The following is a 17762-nucleotide window of genomic DNA, read 5'->3' as shown; positions in this document are numbered from 1 at the left end:
CTAAAGGACCCAACAACTACTCCTAGGTATATATAAACCCAAAGAATTGAAAACAAGGACTCAAACAGATGCTTGTGCACCAATGTTCATAGCAGCATTCTTCACAAGAGCTAAAAGGTGGGGAAAACCCAGTGTCCATCAACAGATGAATGGACAAACAAAATGTATATTCATATCACAGATATTTAGCCATAAAAAATGAAGTTTTAATATATGCTACAACATGGATGCATCTTGAAAACATTATGCTGAGTGAAACAGGCCAGACACAAAAGGACAGACACGGTACGGTCCCACCTATATGAACTATCTAGAACAGCCAATTCAGAAACAAAAAGTGTATGTGAGGTTACCAGGGTCTGGGGGGGGTGGGATGGGAATGGGAGTTTATTTCTTAACAGGTACACAATTTGTTTGGAGTGACGAAAAATTTGGAAATACGTAGTGGTAACTGCTGTACAACGTTGTGAATCTAATTAATGTCACTGAACAGGTAAATGGCAAATTTTATTAATATGTTATATACTATATAAATTACAACTTTAAAAAACAGTAAAAACACAAAAATCCCTGCGTGAATTGTCTTGGGTCCAAAAGATAAATTATTTTAACATGTTAACAAGTCGACTTTCAAACATAAGCTGATAAAGCACCAAATAAAAGGCGGGTGCTTCTATATACCTAGAGTGACATATTCAATACGTGTTAATATCATCACTTGGAAGGAAAACAAAAAAAGTCATCCTGTCTTACCTTTAAGAACCCTGTCAGTTTAAGACGGATCATTAAGTGTTCAAGGTTCAAAATTTCTGAGTTTCAATTCTCTTCATTGCAAAGTTTCCAGGACCTGAATGGCGCTCAAGTATCAAAAAAAAAAAAAAAAAGAAAATACCAAATTCCTTAATAAAATGAAGACACATTCCTAGGACTTCCTAGGAAGAACTTTATATTACCGGAAATATTTCTTCACATTTTACATACAAGAGTCAAACTTATGAATATGTCAAATTTGCAACAAATCAAATATGTAATCTATGAAATAAAATATGCGACACATAATTGCTACGGCTATTCTATAAAACTACAGTACAAATTACTAAATGGCCAACACAAATGTAAGTTAAATATTATGAGCACAGTAAGACTTCATTATCTTAAGAATGAGACCCATAAAAGAAAATTATCCCATTCTGCACAGCATTCTTCCCCTAGAAAGAACTGGGACTCAACAAAACCACATTTTTAACAACATGAAGATTTTGTTATTATAAATTTCAAAACAAAATGAAGGAATTTCACATGATATTTATAACCTTCAAAGTAATACATGTCTGTCAGTTAGAAATAACAGCAGTTTGTTAGGCTACAGGGTTTAACATAAAACTAATTTACAATTGTGAAAAACAGTAGTGGTCCAATATTCACCATTACACATGAATCTGTTTCTTCCAGAATTATTTTTTAAAAAATTAAAATTTCAGTATTATGAAATATTAAAATAACACCTCCACACATGCCACAATCACTATTCACAAATAAAGTTAAAATGAAATATACAGAAATTCACTTAATACTGTTAAATAACAATAAACTACAAGTTTTCCTGAACAGAAATGGTAGGACCCCTGAATGTTTTACAGTGAATGTCAGGAAAAAAATTAAGTTATGACTATTTTCATGATATATAAGCCAAAAATTTACATGATCATCTCAAAATATACCAATTAAGATTTGTAGTTTGTAAGATGCACTAAACAAATAATCTTGAAAGTTAACACAAATGCTTAAAACACTGTTACCAACACCAAGGTGTGGCTATGATATTCAAAGAGATGCATAATTAAAACTGTAATATTTACTATTTTGGGTAAACAGATAATACCTACAATGTTTTAAAACAATCCTCTAAGTTCTCACTTTTTTCATTTGTATTTATCATGGCTCATTTCAAAGATATAGTACAGCTTTCAGCTGATTCCCAGTGAATGTTATTAAAACACACACATACACAGCCCCCAAATGAAATATTAATAAATTGTTCCTCAACGAAGTATCATCCTTTCTAATAAAAGAATTGTATGTAACACAAACAGAAACAAGACCTCATGTTTGACTGGACCTGTATGGTTTTGTTTTAACTAAATTAAAGCACAATGTAAAATAGGTAAGTATATTAGTATACAAATATCCGATAATATGCAGTAAATATTTCTAAAATGAGGGAAGGTAAAAATAAATAATTTTGGTGCTTTAATTTACTGGTATCTAAAGTGAGATCTCCAAAATGTCAGGTATTCATTCACTTGCTTGAATCAACTTCTGCATCATAGGCTTTCCTAAACATAATGTGCTTATCAATTTCTTAGCTACTCTATTTGTCAATGTTCAATAAAAAAAAATCATAAAGATTATATAGCGTGAACTTAGAGTGTTCAAGATGGCTCACTTATTTTACTGTTAAGCAAAGCTAAATTACATTCCAGGAAACACTGCAGTTTAATCTTAAAAACAAACAAACAAACAAACAAAAAATGCAGCAGTAAAACAATTTGTGAGGAGAAACAGATGCATTCACATATAATAAAGCCACTGCAACTTCTTCAGGCATTCAATTGTTGTGTTAAATAAACAGACAGTAGTTATTTAGCAGCAATGATTCCGCAATAAATAATGCACTGTGTTTCTCAGTCCTGCACAAAAATTGCAGCTACAATTACATCAACGGCTGTAACCTACTGGCTCTACCGGCAGAGAAGACCTTAAAACCAACTGTACAAAAAAATTGTCACACTGTGACAACAAATATAAAAACAATCTGTAGGTCTGAAATAAAAAGACTCCACTGTGAAGAGGACAGTGTAGACAAACGGAGATTCCAAGTCCACCAAAAGAAATAATTGCCTTCATTTCTGAGTCCTTGATTGATAAGAAAGGCTGGGGGCTGGGCTTGAAACCATGTTATCAGACTTAAAAGAGCATGCTCTGTCTTCTGTTCTTCCCATGTCCTAAAATATAAAGTCATTTTATGAGGCAGTTCAAGGTTCAGTTTTATCCCACATACAGTATTTGGTGACTCTAGGAAGCTAATGTTCCCACCAGCAAAAGCTACTATTCCATGGTAAGAGTGATCAGCACTGTCTTAAATGACCCTTTTGTTGATGGGGTCAGTGTATCGCGTCTATGCTTCGAAGTGATGAACCTGACGACTAGGGAAGCACAAGATGTGTCTTCTGCGTCAGGTACCACGGATGGCGTGTGCAGTGATCAAGCCAGGCCACTTGTAAGTCTTTGTGCCATCTGCAGCTTTCAGGATCCCTGACTTGACTGAGTCAGATTTCTCTCTGAAGAATTACTGAGCTGCCCACATCATACAGAAAAGTGAGTACGTGCAATGCTAAACATACACAGTTGTGGAATGCACTGTACATTGGTTTTTACATCAATAATTTTACTGATCAATTTATAAACCAAAAACTTGGTTCCACGCAAAATTTCATGATCGACATGTGAAATGGTTTATGACAAACACACCTGTCTCTGGATAAGAAGAATTTCGAAAACCCGGGTCCTTTTGCAACTGAATCTCTTTCAAACTGAATATTGATACACCTAAAATGCACAGACAAAAATTATCAGGTAAAGGTCTAACATTATTAAAACAAATATAACCCAACTACAAATGTTTAAAAATGAATACTGATTAAATATGCAACATTTATACTACATTTACAAGGTTATAGCCCTGCTGAAATATATTTTCCCTTTTGTGCCAATGTTTTAAGAAAAACAAACAAAATAATCTCCCTTCAGAACCACCCCTCCCCCAAATTCAGCTTTAAATCTCGTTTCTCTGAGGAGAATATACATTGTCTATTTGTAGGACTTATAGGAGTTGGGAAACTTAATCAAAATGTATTACTTGATTTTTATTCTCTCTGCCCTTTTTCTCTCTCTTAATGATAGCATGAAGGTATCAGGTCCTCAAACTATCTTCAGTTTTTTAGAAAAGAACAAGGAATAGGTTTGTACGTAACTATCTACCTTAAACTATGAAACTTGATATTAATAATAAAATGTAAATATCATTTTAAAAACACCTCTAATGTATCTTTCTCATTTTCAATCTCTGCCAGAGAGGTGAAGTAATTGTTCATTAAAAAATGTCCAGTAAGTTCTAAGTGAAAGTTCTAAGGATTCTTGACTCCAATTAGCAAACTTTGATGAATGAATATTGTCTAATAAATGAGAATGGGAAATTAATGAAAGCTTTTGGCAACTCCATTCCAAATATTCTCCTAATTTCCTATTCACTTTACTCAATTTTAAAGTAAAATATTGAGGTAATTTTAAAAAAAAGAATGTTATGAGTAAAATCAAGCAGATACCTCGAGCATAAGAAACAGGCTATTTTAGTGACGAACACCACTGTCATGGCGAGAGTAAAGTCAGAGTGGCCACAGGAAAGGAAAATCATCTTTTATATCTTGAAAAGGAAATCTACTTTCACAAGAAAACAATCTTATGTTTGGGTTGTGTTTCACTCTTCTTTTCCTGAAATCCATTTTTAACAACTCCAAATCAAAGCAGTCCAGACCGGGACTAATGACAATGACTATCATCGAATAGCATTTTCCAACTCAAGTCCAATAAGATTAATGGCCCATGCCTAAGTACTATTCATTTCTTACATAGTGGAAATGTGCTCAAGAGTTAAAAGAAATAAATTAAAACATAGGCAAACAAGACATATACCTTCCTTCAAGGAATTCTGATCTAATTATAAGAAGACTAGAACTTTAGGCTTAAAAACCAATAGCAATCTCTTCCTAAACCCCTAATTCACTCGTTTCCAGCCCTGGACAAATGAAAATAGCGGGTGGGGGTGACACTCAGAATTTCTCTTACTTTCAGGTAAAGCATGTATTCTTGGTCCCAGACTTCGAAAGTACACATGTTTCATGGCCTCTTCTGCTGCAACCCTTTTCTTAGATTCATACTGTGAAAAAGCAAAGAACTGCATCATGAACTTTTTCTCTAAATACTGTAAAAGTGTTCGGGAAGTTAGCACTACTTTTATCTTGATTATTTAATACACTATTTTTTTACGAACCAATTGGGAGGTAGGTACTCCAGACATGTTCTAACTGAGTTGGTACTGAGATTATGTAGTAATGATTTTTTTATCTTGGTTCCAAATCCCTAAGATAAAGTGATTTTAACTAAAAATTTAGATTCCCTATATTTTCTAAAGTGATGAAAAATTAAAATATCTGACCTTTAGTGTTACTTTTCTTCATGAACACCGACAGATCATTGGAAAATATACCCAATACCTTTATGACAGACATTATTAAATTACCTATTCAATACCCGTCTCCCTTTGTTTCCTTGATGATATAACCTAGATTTATTTAAGAGATCCATGCTTCTCACAAATGGATCATGAATCATGACTGTTCTAAGTCTGAGCTAATGATGACAATCCTGCTCCCCAATTCCCAGTCTCTCTTACAATTAATATTCTGGCCAACAAGACTTAGGAAAAAGGCTTGCAGGGGTTTCTAGAAGAGCCTTTAATTTTCAGATACACGAGGACTAATGTGGCTGACACAACCTTATCCTCTCTCTTCTTCCTGCTTTGAATGAAGATATGAATGGTATTTGGAGGTGCAGCAGCCTGTATGGAAGTTAAGTCTATAGAAGAGAACGTAAGAGAATACGAATTGCAGAGAACAAGGCCTTGACATAGTGATCAATGTCAGAAGCTGACTACCTCCGACTGTTCTAGGTCACAATGAGACCTACCAGACACATTGAAACTACTTTTTTTTGTTTTACTTAAGCATATGCCTTAAGCATGCTAGACACTATAATAAATAACCTTATTTATTGCTGTGGCAAATTTTTGAAGGGCATATTACTGATACCATTCTACAGATGAAGAAACTGAAGTTTAGAGAAGTTAACCCATTTAACAATTACAAATAAGATGTAACTTACCTGAAGAAATTTTGTTATCAACTCTATTCCTTCAGAGTCTAACCTAGAAGCAACAAAAAACAAGTGGCAATTTATTCTCTAATTTTATCTTAGCTAATAGCAACTTTTCAAATAAAACTATTTTCCAAGTGTCTTAATGTGTGAAATTCAAGTGCCCTAAAACAGCCACTCCTGTTGCTTTTAAATAAACTCAAATCTGTTTTATCATTAAAAGACTTATCTTGGCACTTGTTTAAGAAGAAATCATAAAATTGGGCTTCAATCCAAATTTTCAATATTAAAAAAAATTAATGATTAAAAACTATGGAATTTTTAAAAATCACCATTCTGTCTCAAAGTAACCCCTATTTATTGGGAAAGTTTAAGTAAATTACATCACTTTTCATAGTGTTCCACCGAAGGCAAGAGTATAAAAGCATTATTTTCCTATTATACAGGTGAAAACAAGGAGACAAGTGACCACAAAATGTATCACTGTGGTCAAGATTAAACACAGATGAGTCATTCAACAAATTTTTACAGGGTAGTCAGCTGAGCATAGCTATAAAGTTCAATTTAAATATGCCTTAATAACTTCATAAAACAATTAAGAAGGGCTACAAAACCAATGATACAGCCAATATAATTATAGTGATGAATTTAATATAACAGGGAGTAGAGGATTTAGAGATTATCTTAATGGGATAATCTGATCAGAAATCACAAGTTCTATTTTGCTGCCTTTCATTGGCAATAGTATGATTATGTTTATGTTTTCCCATCCAAATGTTCTTAGTGGGTACCGTGCATGCTGTGGCCTAGACAGTCTCTAGACTCTTTTAATCCTTTGTAGTTTACCAATCTGACAAATATCCAGAGATCCTTGGCTATAGACAAGCTGGGTGCTAAAGTAATGGAAAATCTGCTTAAAGAAGAGCTTCAACCTTCTGCACTGGACATTACAACAGCAAACAATATGTAAATGACAAAAATAGGATTTGAGAAAAATACACACAAAAAGTACAGCACATAATTTTATTCTTCCTAAGCAAGTCAACTTATAATATTATTAGCTACAATGGTAACAATAAGGACATCAATTCACATAAATATTTTTAAAATGTTTTTGGTGTCAGAACTGGATTGCTATTCTGCAGCTGCAGAATAAAAGAAACCAGAGCAAATGTGTTATGTTCTGAGAAATGTGAATGGCTTTTGAATAAAAGAGACATTAGCCTTATTTAGTACCTTGGTGTCCTTTTTAATTTTTTTAAGGAAAGATGGAAAAATATAGTCAAAGAGGTTACTCTATGTTACTTAGTAAAATGTAATATATTCTGTCAGTCAAATTTTAATGGGCATCTTGGACAGATCTGGGGGTAGGTCTGAGCAGAAACTTTAATTGAATGACTAGTATTTAAGATACAAAGAGTCAGAGATTAATTATATTCTTCAAATACAAATTATGTCATTAACTTGGACCAAAATACTGCCGCATCACCTTTTATCAGAGTCAAGATTTTACTTAGGTTTTTTAAAGTAAATATAGAATACTTCTGTAGAAAGCAAAACAGAAATTTCATCAAGGTCTTCATGTTATTAAGGCATTAATTAACATCTTTCTGGAAAGGGGAACAATTGACATAAACTCTAGAATAATACCTATGTTCATTCCATATACAGCTCAATTCTATGACTTACATACATTGGTGCTCCTTGGTCACTGAATTATAAAATTAATCTGATTCAGGAAAGAAAAAATTCAATTAACTTAGCTACTAAAATATTTAAGAATTGTGTATGTGAATTATATATTTTGTCCTGAGTCCTCACTGTGGCTAATACTTTAAAAGAATCATGTGGATTTTCCCCCTTTCACTTACAGAAAGAAAAAAAAAATACCTGGGTGCATGGTTAATTAGTGGCTGAGGTTTATATTTTGGAAAGTTGTAGTTCTTGAACTCATCATTTGAAGAAACACCTGGCCAAGTTTCCTGAGATGGAGTTCCTGAATTAAAAACAGTTATATAAATATGTAAAAATTTATATATATGCAAATACATATAAGTAGGCAGGACTAAGAAAGTGTTTTAAAGAACAATTTACATTTGTAGATGACTTGACTTTGAACTGAAACCAAAATGATAGAAATATTAAGTAAACATATGTGGACTTTTTTGGGGGACTCAGCAATGATGCCATAAAAATGATGATGCCTAATTGACACCTAAGCTAGAAATATTTCCTAATAATATGCTAAAGGTCAATTTTCAATAATATTTCTCTTCTCTGTTCTTCCATAAAATTTTTATTGCAAAGGTGGGCCTCAGTAAATTAAAAATTGCCTAGAAGGATCTATCTTTATCATAATTACATTAATTACAATATTTATAACAACTATTTATTTAGTCTCAGTATCAAATTTTTAAATATAATTTTTAAAGATAGTCTTATCTAGCCAGTCAATTGTAGGTAACAAATCAATGGGGAAAGATTTCTTCTGTTACCTAGTAGTCGGAAAATTAAGTGCAGTTCATCTTCCACAGTTGATCCTGGAAATAGAGGTCTTCCAGAAGCCATTTCAAAGAAAATGCAACCAACACCCCTTTAAAATATATCATAAAAAAATGATGAGTAATCCATTTACATATGACACACAAGAATCTTTTCCTTAAGATCATCTCTCTGGAGAATTTTGTACTAGCCTGGTAGAAAACTTCCAGCAGAGATATTAGCATTTATCCTATTTGTCTCAGTTTCTATATTACTATATCCATTTTCCCACTTAAAATGTCCAGCTCTCCTCAGCAGGATCGTTGAAGAGTAACATTAATAACAGCTAATAGTGATTTAATGCTTACTATGTGTTTGCTAGTGGGTAGCAGGGATGGGGAGAAGCACATGATTCAAAATGCTTTTATGCAGGAAGCAGAGACAGGGTGTAGAGTGTGTGAGAGTGTATGTGTAAGAGAAGGAAGAGAAATGGATGGAGGCTCAGTAAATGAAGACTGTCTTCTAGTATCTGTGTGAATACACGTTAAGTTTAAAACACAGTTCTTCCATAAAAGGACTCATAATTTAGCAACTGTGTATAAAATTTAATTTTATGTATTAAAATGTTACAAAGAAAATGCAGCCATGATGGAAAACAGTATGGTAGTTCCTCAAAAAAAAAATTTAGAATAGAGTTACCATGTAACCCAGCAATTCCATTCCTAAGTATATACCCAAAAAAATTTAAGGCAGGCTTCAAAGAGATATTTGTACACCCATGTCCACAGTAGCATTATTCACAATAGCCAAAAGGTGAAAAACAAAAGTGCCCCTCAACTGATGAATGGATATAAACAAAATGTAGCATACATATACAATGATTATTCAGCCTTGAAAGTGAAGGAAATTCTGACACATAAAAGTCAAATAGCTACAACATGGATGGAACTCGGAAGATATTTATGCTAAGTGAAATATGCCAGTCACAGAAGAACAAACACTGTATGATTCCACTGATATGAGGTACTTAGAAAAGTCAAATTCATTGAAACAGAATGTAGAATGGTGGTTGCCAGAGGCTGGAGGGAGGAGAATATGGGTTGCTGTTTAATGGGTACAGAATTTGTTTCAGTTTTGCAAGATGAAAAAGTTCTGTAGATGAATGGTGGTGATGGTTGTATAACAATGTGAATGTACTTAATCCCAGAGAACTGTGCACTTAAAATTGGTTAAAATGGTAAATTCTATGTTATGTGTATTTTACTACAATTTAGTAGATAAATTTAAAAAAATGTTCTACAAAATAAAAATATAATTGTTCAACCCAAGACAACAGAAGGACGTATATGGCTTATCACTACATGAAAGGTATAGGCAATTAAATGCAACTGCAGTTCAGAAGAAGGAATTGCCACTGGAGGCTAGGTTGCATTCAGGAAGGATTTATGAAACATGTGTTTTCAAAGTTCCTAGGTACAGGCCCCAGTTAGAGAAACAGGCAAGTATTCCAGAGAGGTCGACTGGTATGAACACAGCAGCAAAGGTGGAAAAGCCCAGGTTCTTTTTGAGATACAGTGAGTAGTCCATTTGACTAAAAGGGAACATTAGTGTAGAGGAATGGTCTGAAGTAAGTTGAAAAAGGTAGTTTAGAGACATTTTTATGGAGATCATTAAGTATCAGACTAAAGAACTGTACCTTATTCTATAGGTAATGAATGGGGAAGGAGCAAAACTGTTTGAGTGAAAGAGTGTCATGATCAAAATGGTGTGTTAGGAAAATGGCTACGATAGTTTACTATTTTTTAGATCAACTTAAAGCAAGTAGATTTTGGTGGATATTAAATGATAATAAAAACAATAATTTTGTTTTAAATTACTATGTACCAGACGCTCTTCTAAGTGCTTTATATATATTAGCTTATTTGGTCTTAACAATATCCACAAAACAGCCATTTAAAATAATTATTGTTACTACTCCCATTTCCTTAAATTAGGAAACTAAGGCACAGGACTGTAATTTAAATAAGGTTATTATATAGTTATAAGTGGTGGAATTGGCATTTAAACCTAGGTGATCTTATGTGCCAGAACTTTGTCATTGCTTATATTGCAGCTCTTTAAAATAGTATCTCCTTAAAAGTCAAGTATCTATAGGTATGCCCTGTGTTAACAGCTACATTCTTTCAAAATTATAAATGGCAATAACATCCGCATATATTTACCACATGTCAATCTGTGTTGAGTACTCTGAAGAACCGAGAAGCACATCAGGTGGCCGGTACCACAGTGTGACAACTTCATTTGAGTAGGTCTTTGTGGGAACTGACTTGGCTCTGGCTAGTCCTTCATAGGGAAAAGAAAACAAGAAATATCCTCATCATGACTCCCTCCAGTCACAAGGATGCCCGAGATGGCTACTCCGTAGCTTCCCGTAGCTTAAAATTAGACTTACGAATTTTTTGAAAATGGTCTTTGGTCAGCAAATCCTTATATAATTAAGCTAAATAATAGTAATTCCGCAATCAGAGATTATGCTTACTTTTGAGTATGTGAATACACCTGGTACAGTGTCTGGGTTCATCTAAACTTTAGATATTTTCCTGTTGTCCATGAATCATGATGCCAAAATTTCCCAGCTGAATTTAAGTCGATGCAAAATAGGCCAATGACACTGAGATGAACAATTTTACTTCTGAACAGCTATAGGCTTCTGTCACCTTTTTAACTGATTCTAACTTTAATTTGCTATACCAATTTTTATCAAAGATTTTGAAGCTATTATTTGTCCAAGATTCTGTTTTTATTTTCTGTCTCTAAAATCTATTTTTCTCTAAATAATTTTTTTCAAATACAGTCGACATACAATATTATATTAATTTCAGATGTACAATGTAGTGATTAGACATTTATATAATTTACAAAGTGATCACCTGATATGTCTAGTACCTATCTGACACCATACATAGTTATTAGATCCTGCTGAATTTTATGGACAATTTCCTTGCAGAAGCCTACTTAGAGAAAGTTACATTAGAATAAATTCCTGTTCTGAACTTTCTTTTTAAATTTTAAGTTATATGGATAATTTTAAAATGAGACAGACCTGCCTTTGGATATTAATTGCTGAAAATGATGTAAAACACATGCCATTCCTTTGCCAATTTAATATGGAACTCACTGATTATCCAGAAATAAAGGTGAGAGTTCACAACTTTATCTCTTGAGCCACTGGCATGAGAAAGTTTGTTTTACTACCTCTAAGCCTCAAGATTCTGAAGAAGCCACTTTAAATAAAAGTTATCTGAAGAAATATAAATTTAATATATAGTTTATTTCAAACAAGGAATAATTCATGTTTTGTCTGTGATTTGTTATATATAACTTTATATATCTGATTTAAAAAATTGAAATTTAAAAAGTGTCATAAAAGGGTAATTAAATATTTTATTAAACTGGATAAAATCACTCAAATAAAACCAGAAATTAAAATAGTATCACTCATACTATTTTTGTTTAGTATAATGGCTAAAGGGTGTAATAGAACAATGCTGAAACTATTTAACTAGAAGTTTTACTCTACCATCTCAACTTGGTAAAATAAGTTCAACAAATTATTCTCCTACCAATTCTGGTAATTAGCAACATAAAGGCAGCTTTCTGATCTCTCTTCCTGATATTAATAGTGGGTTATAAGGGGGCAAAGGACAAAGCCACAAGTTTACTTATCTTATAACCTATATGTATGACACCAAAGCAATTGCCGGTTATAGTTTCCTCAGTACCTTTTTCTCCTACTCCTGAGAGAATTCTGAAGTAGGGTATTTGTTCAAACATGCTCCTGGTTTACAATTAGAATATCAGTACTTGCATGAAACGAAATAATAATCTCCTCCAAACCATATTAATTAAATGTGATATGGTATTGTTATATAAGCCATTTTCTATTATTAATGAAAATGTCTATATTAGTATTTCCTAAACCTGAATTTCATCAATCACAGGTCAAAGGGTAGAAATTTCATAGGGATCAAGAACAATTTACAGTAAAATACTCAAAGTTCCCTGACCCTCCTTTATGTAGAGTCCTAAGTATATTTACTACTATGCAACCAATAAAAAAATCATGAAAAGCAATAGAGACAAAGTTGATTACACTATCTCATGGAACAATCAGAATTTCTTGTTGTCCTGTGGGAAGATAAGTTTTGCTTGGCTTGCTTTGTAGAGGTTAGAAGCAAAATTTAAAGCATTCATAGTATTCCTTTGCAAAAGTAAATTTTTGATGGCCCTTGCCATTCTGTTTTTGAATTTCTAATAGCCAAGCAAGGTTTCTCTATCATTGCCATTCATTTTGTGGTTAAGGAATAAGGAGTAATAAATGCAGCTTGGCATAAATAAGTAACTAAGTAAATAAATAAATAAATATGCAAACTATACCCAAGAAACTGCTATCTATATGAGCATATGCAAATAACTTGTAATTTTTTATTTAAACACATATGACCCACCCATTTTCTTTTTAAGAAAGGAAATACAAATAGCAACCTACCTTTCAAAAAAATGGTAAAGTTTAAGTAAGTAAAAGTATAGGAATTTCCAGAACAAATTTACCACTTACTAACAGTGAATTTTCAATCTGTTACTAAAAGAATAAATGACTACTAAGTACAGTTTGGTGTCACTGCCTTGATTTATACTAAGGCACCAGTAATTTTACCCCTTAATGCTTTTGGATCATCAGTGCAAACAACAACACAGTGAAAGAGGAAAATAACATTTAGTATAATTTTGATAACATATTATACCTTTGGAGACCCCCTGAAAGGGCCTTAGGGGGTCTATGCATCATACCTGAGAATGGTGCCTTTTAGCAATACCAACATAACTCACCCACCAAAGCTTTGTCAAATACCTTATTCTATGGTCTACAGAGGAAATTTCCACACCTACATAAAACCAATTACAGTGTCAACTGTAGTTCTTTGAAACTTAATCACCCAGAACTATTTATAAATATCTTTCATGCATTCCATACCAAAATCTGCTAGCTTTAATTCTCCTTTTTCATTAATGAGGAGGTTCTGTGGTTTCAAGTCTCGGTGCAACACTTTTCTTCTGTGGCAATATGCCAAACCACGTAGAATTTGGTATAAAAACAGCTACAGAAACAAACAAACAGAAATCAGTCTTACAGATATACTCTGGTATAAGCATAAGTTATGGCAGACAGAAAAGCAACTGGCCTAGAATAGTATTTGTTTTTTTAAAAAAAGGAACCACATCCTTGAGTACAAAACCTTTTCCTTATATAGTTGTTTTCTATTTAAAGGATCTACCTATGTTTTTTAGTCTGACAGTATCTATGAAAATAAATATCGAAAATAAAGTGAAATGAAACTTCACTTCAGTTTTCAATACTAACAGTTCAGTTATTATTGAAAAATGATTTAAAATAAACATATCCTGATAAACTTGCAGGCCTACCAACAAGGCTTACAGTTTGATTATTAAATTCTGGCAAAACCACCACCCAAACTCTACTCTCCAACCCCCCTCCCACCAAAAAACACCCCCCCACACACACCAAAAAAAAGAAAACCCTGATCTGGAACAGTGTCTTTAAAATAAGGCATTGGAATTGGTGGTTTTATGAAAATTCTGAGATGTCAAACAGGATGGTGTTGCACAGCTCTGGCAAATTACGTGATGCAAAAATAACCTAAACCAGCTTCTATCATCCACCTCCTGGGTACTTTACTTTCAGCACCTCCTACTCAGCCTTCAAAATTTGCTATGGTTCAAAAAAGGGAATTAGCACTGTAGAGCTCTGAATGACTCCTTGAAAGAAGCAATCCCTGCAAGGCTAATGGTAGACTTTTTGTTGTTGATTTTGGTGGAAAAGGGATGTGGAACATGGTAGGTTTTTTTGATTCTTTGGGGTAACAAAAAGAGCTTCAATACAGAGGATTGAAGAGTGTATCCTTGTTTTACTTGTAGGTGAAAAACAGAACATTAGAACATTGAGAATAAGTAAAGGCAGCAGGTGAACAACAGGCCTAAAGAAATTCTACTCAGCAGTTTTTCTACACTACATATTTACGAGCTTTGAAAACTCTAAAATTACTATTTCCATGTATTCCTGTTAATTCTTAGGTTTGGAAAATACAAGTAGAGTTAAATTTGCCATTTAAACAAATAAATACTTTACACCTTAAGCCAGCCATGTAGACCTGGCTTAAAAGACAAACTTCTCAAATCTTAGTCAAATTATGATAAGGACTTATTTTCTTTCCAAATTATTGCTAATAAGAAAGCAGGAAAGACAAAATGAAAACAGCAAACAAATATATGCAAATGAATCCACAACTCGTAAAACAAAATGTAAAATATTATGAATTCTCATGGAATGTATAAGGAAATACACTTAAAGCCCTATCTAAAATTCTTAGCAATGTGTTATCCGTATGTTCTGAGTTGTCTTTTAGTAAAAGAAACTACTTCTCCTTTCTATCCACCAAAATTACTATTTTTTTTTAAATGTAAGTTTAAAGTTACTATCTACAGAATTGGAAGTGTCTCAAACACACAGCTGGGACAGCCTATTTCCAGAATACTTTCTGGACAAAGTTTAGATAAATAAATCTCTGCTAAATTTGGAGTATACCACTCGGGTCAGAGAAACCTACTGTAAGAACACAAGTGTATCAAATGTTTTTACTTGATTTTACTTTTATTTTTGCATTTCATCTGACACTGATTATTAAGCTAAACTTTTCTGGCATTACACCACATCTTTAGATATACAGGTAAGAAACCATAACAATCATCTTCCTTTTCCTCTTGACAATATAGATTGGCATTTCCAGCCTAGTATTCATAATACTTTACTTGTGCATGTTCCTGTTGTTACTCATTAGATTAGTAACTTGAAAATCAGTTGGTGTTTTATACTTAAATAGCATTTAAAATATGTTAGGGGAGTTTGCCATTTAAAAAAGGCCTTTTGCAGAATGCACTAATCATTTGTATTTATTTTAAACATTTAGATTTTGATTTATTACGTTGGTGCAAAACTAATTGCTGTTTTTGCAATTTTTTTAACCTTTTAAACCGTAATTACTTTTGCACCAACCTAATAAGAGGCTTGTTGGATTTTTTAAAGAGGACTATACCAGTAAATGTATTCTGTATCTAAGAGAATTGGCATAAAAGGAAATGTCAAAAGTGTTTAACATTTTTAAAACAAAGCAGGTTCTACAAAACGGTCTGAGCCTAAGAGATATTGTAGAAAACAGAAGTTCTGAGTAAATTTGTTCAGGACAATAACCTATTTAAAATGCCAAACAGAAAATTCTGAAGCAGAATAGTTATGAGGATGGTGTATTTCATCAAGTAATGTACTCTATCTATGCTTAGTGTTTGTCTCTGCTTTAAACAAAATTTAAAATGACACATTAAAACGTACCTTTACATTGTGCATACTCATGATGTTTCCACAATCATCCATGTACTGTTTTAGGTCTTTATCCTGAAAAAAATACAGCACCTTACTATGTGGTACATAGTTTTCAGAAGGCATAGCTGATTTACTTAAATACTATTAATAAATACTATTAATTTTTAAAAATAAGTTGCTTTTTGAGGGAGGGTATTGAATGCACCATACATAGTTAAATTTAATACCAATAATTAAGCAATAATGTCCCTGAAGCTGTTAAAAAATCCAATTGGTGTTTTATTAAAGCAAAAGCAAATACTGACTTTTTATTATGCTTACCAGATATGCTTTTATATGCTTACCAGATATTCAAAGACCAGGGTCAGAGATTTATCAGTGTGAACAATGTCATGTAAGGTAACTATATTTGCGTGTTTTAGATCCTTTAATAGAGAAACTGCAAAACAGAAAAGAAAGTCAATTATTTGGTGTGTGGTAGCCAGTCTTTATAAAAATCTGAAGTTTAGCAAACAAATGATTGCGTTTCAGATTCTCTTAAGTTTACAACAATAATTGACCAAGGGGATTTGTAATAGTAATTTCAATAGAATCAAATTTTTTTCTTCTGTAATTCTGGGTTTGATTTTTTTTTTTTTTTTTAAGGATTTTATTGGGGAACAGTGTGTACTTCCAGGCCTCTTTTCCAAGTCAAGTTGTCTTTTCAATCTTAGTTGTGGAGGGTGCAGTTCAGCTTCAAATTGTTGTCCCGCAGCTCAGCTCCAGGTCCAGTTGCCGTTTCTAGTTGCAAGGGGCACAGCCCACCATCCCTTGCAGGAGTCGAACCGGCAACTTTGTGGTTGAGAGGATGCGCTCCAACCAACTGAGCCATCCGAAGGCAGCTCAGCTCAAGGTGCCGTGTTCAATCTTAGTTGCAGGGGGCGGAGCCCACCATCCCTTGCGGGACTCGAGGAGTTGAAGCGGCAACCTTGTGGTTGAGAGCCCATTGGCCCATGTGGGAATCGAACCGGCAGCCTTCGGAATTAGGAGCATGGAGCTCTAACCGCCTGAGCCACCAGGCCGGCCTCTGGGTATGATATTTTTAATTGACCCCAATATTATAATAATACCCTCCATAATATCTTGTGTTTTTTTTTCTCACAAATGTTCATGTGCTGAGAGTTCTAGAATTAATTTAGATATGAAGTACTAGGTATCTCTTCCCTCCAAATTGTTAACCAGTTGCTTCAAACCATTTTCTGGAAACTCTATCTTTTTAAAAAAGATAGCATTATAGGAATTATTCAAATTCTGTATATGCTAATTTATAGTTAGCTTTTTCCCATGTGCCACTATATAACATTTCACAATGTCAAATATTTGTCCATGACAATGATTTTTAATAACTCAAGCTACATAATATAATTAATGAATCCCTTTCTGTTGAATATTTTGGCTTTAGATATTAGCTTTTTTTAAGGCCTAATATATCGTCCAGTCATCTATTATCTCTATATCTGAGCTCTTCTTAATTACACAAAATGAACTCTTATTATACAGCTTTGGATTTAAAATGTTCTACAATAATTTCGTAATACATTTTACTCACAAAAGATCAAATTATACCTTCTCTTATAGCTGTGCAGGGTGCACCTTCTTCGTGTTCCAACCGGATCTCTTTTAATGCCACCAAATTCTCTGTCAATTTACTTCTTCCTTTATACACTGTTGCATATGTACCCTATAAAATATATTTTTGAAAGATACATCAAAAGTATCATGAGGGTCTAGTTATACCACCTATACAATAAAGAGTCTTAATTAAATTTCTAATTTCTAAGCATCATGTTAAATT

At 33.2% G+C, this 17762-nt stretch overlaps 1 protein-coding gene across 3 annotated transcripts in view; it reads right to left on the bottom strand.

Moving 5' to 3' along the window:
- Window positions 1–483: 483 nt before the first annotated feature.
- Window positions 484–17762, bottom strand: part of CDK17 (cyclin dependent kinase 17) — a 90864-nt gene continuing 73585 nt past the window's right edge. For all 3 annotated transcript variants that reach the window (XM_081060920.1, XM_081060919.1, XM_081060921.1), the window contains 11 exons: window positions 17534–17648; window positions 16273–16367; window positions 15938–16000; window positions 13508–13631; window positions 10695–10815; window positions 8487–8584; window positions 7882–7987; window positions 6001–6043; window positions 4906–4996; window positions 3532–3609; window positions 484–3005 (listed from right to left, as the gene is read on the bottom strand). In XM_081060920.1, coding sequence (XP_080917046.1) covers window positions 2968–3005; window positions 3532–3609; window positions 4906–4996; window positions 6001–6043; window positions 7882–7987; window positions 8487–8584; window positions 10695–10815; window positions 13508–13631; window positions 15938–16000; window positions 16273–16367; window positions 17534–17648 — 972 coding nt within the window. In that variant the 3' untranslated portion in view covers window positions 484–2967. The remainder of the gene's footprint in view (window positions 3006–3531; window positions 3610–4905; window positions 4997–6000; window positions 6044–7881; window positions 7988–8486; window positions 8585–10694; window positions 10816–13507; window positions 13632–15937; window positions 16001–16272; window positions 16368–17533; window positions 17649–17762) is intronic.

The sequence above is a fragment of the Rhinolophus hipposideros genome, assembly GCF_964194185.1.
Source record: "Rhinolophus hipposideros genome assembly, chromosome: 9".
Classification (NCBI taxonomy): Eukaryota; Metazoa; Chordata; class Mammalia; order Chiroptera; family Rhinolophidae; genus Rhinolophus; species Rhinolophus hipposideros.
Note: the sequence above shows the minus strand (reverse complement) of the source record. Positions and strands in the feature narration are given on the sequence as shown.